At 42.0% G+C, this 4,823-nt stretch overlaps 2 protein-coding genes across 2 annotated transcripts in view; both read right to left on the reverse strand.

Moving 5' to 3' along the window:
- The window catches only part of mau2 (MAU2 sister chromatid cohesion factor), a 21,302-nt gene extending 20,647 nt beyond the window's left edge, over nt 1-655 (reverse strand). Inside the window, exons 1-2 of the mRNA XM_079614405.1 lie at nt 374-655; nt 74-91 (exon numbers count right to left, since the gene is read on the reverse strand). Coding sequence (XP_079470531.1) covers nt 74-91; nt 374-613 — 258 coding nt within the window. The 5' untranslated portion in view covers nt 614-655. The remainder of the gene's footprint in view (nt 1-73; nt 92-373) is intronic.
- A 1,912-nt stretch (nt 656-2,567) lies between these two features.
- Nucleotides 2,568-4,823, reverse strand: part of sugp1 (SURP and G patch domain containing 1) — a 15,538-nt gene continuing 13,282 nt past the window's right edge. The window contains exons 13-14 of the mRNA XM_079614398.1: nt 4,673-4,802; nt 2,568-2,999 (exon numbers count right to left, since the gene is read on the reverse strand). Coding sequence (XP_079470524.1) covers nt 2,973-2,999; nt 4,673-4,802 — 157 coding nt within the window. The 3' untranslated portion in view covers nt 2,568-2,972. The remainder of the gene's footprint in view (nt 3,000-4,672; nt 4,803-4,823) is intronic.

Genomic DNA, 4,823 nt, shown 5'->3' on the forward strand with positions numbered 1-4,823 from the left:
AGCTCAGCTGTGTCAGCATCACTCTCTACACAACACTCGAGTGACATTTGCTTTATACTGTGGTAAAGGATACTTGCTGTGAGATGAACCACTGAAATAGAGACAGAAAGAGACATTAAACATGAATCATAAATCACCGGTAGTGTCTATAGCAGCGCATCACAGGACAAACACATAACTTAGAGCTTCTATCAAAAGATTATTATACATGGTTAGTAACAATAAGATGTTAAAAACAATAGTACTTGAACGCGTTGAATCTGTTAGGACTGAATTAACAACCACAACGATAAAAATAATAACACTAATGAAGCGCCCGGGACTGCGGCCTTGTCGCTCGGCTGAAGCCTCGGGCTTTCCTGCGCGCTCTCACCGCTTTCTCGAGGTGCGTGCGGGCCAGCTCGCTGTTCTTCGTGTGGTGGTAGAGCACCGAGCCCAGCTGCAAGTGCGTCCGGGCCTCCACTCTCTGCGGGGGCTTGAACTGGAACACGGCCTGCAGGCAGTGCACACACAAGCGGATTTTGGGAGGACTGGAGGTTCTGAAATGTTCGGCGAACCCGAGAAGAGCCAGATACCAGGAGTCCGGGGCCTCAGCGCCAGCAGCCGCCATCATCACCACAACAACAACAACACGAGAGCTCGGGCAAACCTCGCGAGAGCGCCAACCGCGGCGAGACTTCCACGACCCTACCCTGAACGAGATCTCGGCGGAATCTCGCGAGGGGAGGAACTGGCGGGACGAGTCTGACAGGATTTACTAATGTAAATGAAAACGGAAAATTATAAAAGCACATTTCCGTCACATAAGAAAAAAACATGCTTTGTTAAATCATAATTATGGCATAAGTCGAAGCTATGACTTAAAGTCATTATTATGACAAAAAGTCCAAATTGACCGTTCGCAAAGACCCGCCCACCTTAGTTACTGTCGCTATGTCCGACAAGCTACGCTGCTCTCACACACACACACACACACACACCATGTTCTCACGCAGTGAAAAACACGGCGCGGAGCAGAGAGGACACTGACAACTCACTGACAGACAGGACAGACCAGCTACTTTTCGGTTACTTTTGATATTAAACAAAGTCTCACCTCTCAAATTTGGTCATTTAAATTTTTTTTAAATACAATAAACCGTTTTGTGGCTCAGTGTGTGTGTCAGATCGCTATAGAGCATCAGTTACAGCTGCTCGTGAACCGATCATCTCTTCCTTCGATCTAGTTTATCAAATAAACATGAATGAACATCAGAAGGAATGTTATTGTTTTAACTGCGGAAAGGCGTCAGTAACCTCCGCTTCTCAAGCTCAAATCCTCCCATGTTAATCTACTAACTCTCCTGAATGCTTTGTCGGACAAAATGGCGGATGGCGAAATATGATCGGTCAGATCACCTGTCAATCAAGCTCCCTGCAAAGGGTCAATTGTGACGTACCAAGTCAAAATTAACATAAAAAGTAGAAATTTTGACGTAAAAAGTCATACATACCTAGTATTTCATCATTTCGATTTTGAATCTCGTAATTATAATGTAGTATGACATCATTTCGATTTTTGATCTCATAATTATAATATAGTAGGACATCATTTCGATTTTTAATCTCATAATTATAATGTAGTATGACATCATTTCGATTTTTGATCTCATAATTATAATATAGTAGGACATCATTTCGATTTTTAATCTCATAATTATAATGTAGTATGACATCATTTCGATTTTTGATCTCATAATTATAATATAGTAGGACATCATTTCGATTTTTAATCTCATAATTATAATGTAGTATGACATCATTTCGATTTTTGATCTCATAATTATAATATAGTAGGACATCATTTCGATTTTTAATCTCATAATTATAATATAGTAGGACATCATTTCGATTTTTAATCTCATAATTATAATGTAGTATGACATTTCAAATTTTTATCTCTAGTGATTTTAAATTAGTGTCATAATTTCGATTTTTAATCTCATAATTTCGATTTTATAATCTCATGATTTTAAATTAGTCACAATTTCGAATTTTAAACTCATAATTATAATTTAGAATATCATAATTTCGATTTTATAATCTCATGATTATAAATTAGTATCTTATATTTTCAACTTTTTACATTTTATCTCATAATATTAAAAAAAATATTTAAAAAAACGATTTCTATTTTGTCATAATTAAGATTTACGAAAGCATGATTCCTTTCGTGGTGAAAGTGTGCTTCTATATCAACTAGACAACATATTCAAATAAATATATAAACTCGTTTTTTTTGCCCAATTCTACAATGTAATTTGTTGTTATATGAGAATTCATGTGACATTTTTCCCTTCATTTAATATTTCAATAAATAATCATTTAAATCATTACTTATCTAAGAATGGGTGACACTGAGGAAAACTGAAGAAACATCTCAAACACGACACAATGGTTGTAACGTTCAGACAGTGATCATACTGTTATTCTGCTGTGTTAATAAACAATAAAGCACTTTCTGATTCCAATTCAAAAACTATTTTTACTCCATGGAATATTTATAATTATATATAAGTTAATTTTTCACTGCACAAGATCATGTAAAATGTACTAGTGAAAGTACAAAGATGATAGAAGTGAATCAAATATACAATAACACACACACGCACACAGAGTTTGAGGATCACAGATGTTTAATAGATCTGAATCACAGACTGAGTTTAATCTGGAAATCTAAAACCATAGACGTTGTGCAGGTTGGGTTTGTAATATCTGCTCATTAATGAGTAAAACGGGATCCACGCGGACGCTCGTGCCGTAGCCCAGCGGACGCCCGCGGCTCAGACAGCTGTGAAGGGATATCACAGGAAGATCTTCACAGAAACACAAACACTTGGAGGAATCGAGTCTGTGAGCGGCTCAGAAAGAAAAACTGTATGTTCTGAAAGACAGCTGGTGAAGCCTGAACACTGACACAGGAGATCCGGCGCTCAGTAGTACGGCCTTCTGGGATTGTTCTGCAGGAACAGGAGATAGCGTTACAACATGAATCGTTCGTTTGGTTCGTTAGTGAGTGAGTGAGTGAGTGAGTCAGTGAGTGAGTGAGTGAGTCAGTGAGTGAGTCAGTGAGTGAGTGAGTGAGTGTGTGAGTGAGTCAGTGAGTGAGTCAGTGAGTGAGTGAGTGAGTGTGTGTGTGTGTGAGTGAGTCAGTCAGTGAGTCAGTGAGTCAGTGAGTCAGTGAGTGAGTGAGTCAGTGAGTGAGTGAGTCAGTGAGTGAGTGAGTGAGTGAGTCAGTGAGTGAGTGAGTGAGTCAGTGAGCTAGTCAGTGAGTGAGTGAGTGAGTCATTGAGTGAGTGAGTGAGTGAGTCAGTCAGTGAGTGAGTGTGTGAGTGAGTGAGTCAGTGAGTGAGTCAGTGAGTGAGTGAGTGAGTGAGTGTGTGAGTGAGTCATTGAGTGAGTCAGTGAGTGAGTGAGTCATTGAGTGAGTGAGTCATTTAGTGAGTGAGTGTGTGAGTGAGTGAGTGAGTGAGTGAGTGAGTCAGTGAGTGAGTCAGTGAGTGAGTGAGTCAGTGAGTGAGTCAGTGAGTCAGTGAGCTAGTCAGTGAGTGAGTGAGTGAGTGAGTCAGTGAGTGAGTGAGTCATTGAGTGAGTGAGTGAGTGAGTCAGTGAGTGTGTGTGAGTGAGTGAGTCATTGAGTGAGTCAGTGAGTGAGTGAGTGAGTGAGTGTGTGAGTCATTGAGTGAGTGAGTCATTGAGTGAGTGAGTGTGTGAGTGAGTGAGTGAGTGAGTCAGTGAGTGAGTGAGTGAGTCATTGAGTGAGTGAGTGAGTCAGTGAGTGAGTCAGTGAGTGAGTGAGTGAGTCATTGAGTGAGTGAGTGAGTCATTGAGTGAGTGAGTGTGTGAGTGAGTGAGTCAGTGAGTGAGTGAGTCATTGAGTGAGTGAGTGTGTGAGTGAGTGAGTCAGTGAGTGAGTGAGTCATTGAGTGAGTGAGTGAGTGTGTGAGTGAGTCAGTGAGTGAGTGAGTCAGTGAGTGAGTCATTGAGTGAGTGAGTGAGTCAGTGAGTGAGTGAGTGAGTCAGTGAGTGAGTGAGTGAGTCATTGAGTGAGTGAGTGTGTGAGTGAGTGAGTCATTGAGTGAGTGAGTGAGTGAGTGTGTGAGTGAGTGAGTGAGTCAGTGAGTGAGTGAGTCATTGAGTGAGTGAGTGAGTGTGTGAGTGAGTGTGTGAGTGAGTCAGTGAGTGAGTGAGTCAGTGAGTGAGTCATTGAGTGAGTGAGTGAGTCAGTGAGTGAGTGAGTGAGTGAGTCATTGAGTGAGTGAGTGTGTGAGTGAGTCAGTGAGTGAGTGAGTCAGTGAGTGAGTCATTGAGTGAGTGAGTGAGTCAGTGAGTGAGTGAGTGAGTCATTGAGTGAGTGAGTGTGTGAGTGAGTGAGTCAGTGAGTGAGTGAGTCATTGAGTGAGTGAGTGAGTGAGTGAGTGTGTGAGTGAGTGAGTCAGTGAGTGAGTGAGTCATTGAGTGAGTGAGTGAGTGAGTGTGTGAGTGAGTGAGTGAGTCAGTGAGTGAGTGAGTCATTGAGTGAGTGAGTGAGTGAGTGAGTGAGTGAGTGAGTGTGTGAGTGTGTGAGTGAGCCAGTGAGTGAGTGAGTCATTGAGTGAGTGAGTGAGTGAGTGAGTGAGTGAGTGAGTGTCACCAGAGGGTTGGGTCTGAAGCGGTACGCCAGCATCATCCTCTTGCGGAACGCGTCGTACTCATCGTCACTCTTGCTGAGTTCAGCGGGTCGATCCACACCGAAGCCTGCGCCGTCCACCGCTGTAGAGCCCCTGGAGAGAGAGAGAGAGAGA

This window comes from Phoxinus phoxinus (genome assembly GCF_949152265.1).
Source record: "Phoxinus phoxinus genome assembly, chromosome: 5".
NCBI lineage: Eukaryota > Metazoa > Chordata > Actinopteri > Cypriniformes > Leuciscidae > Phoxinus > Phoxinus phoxinus.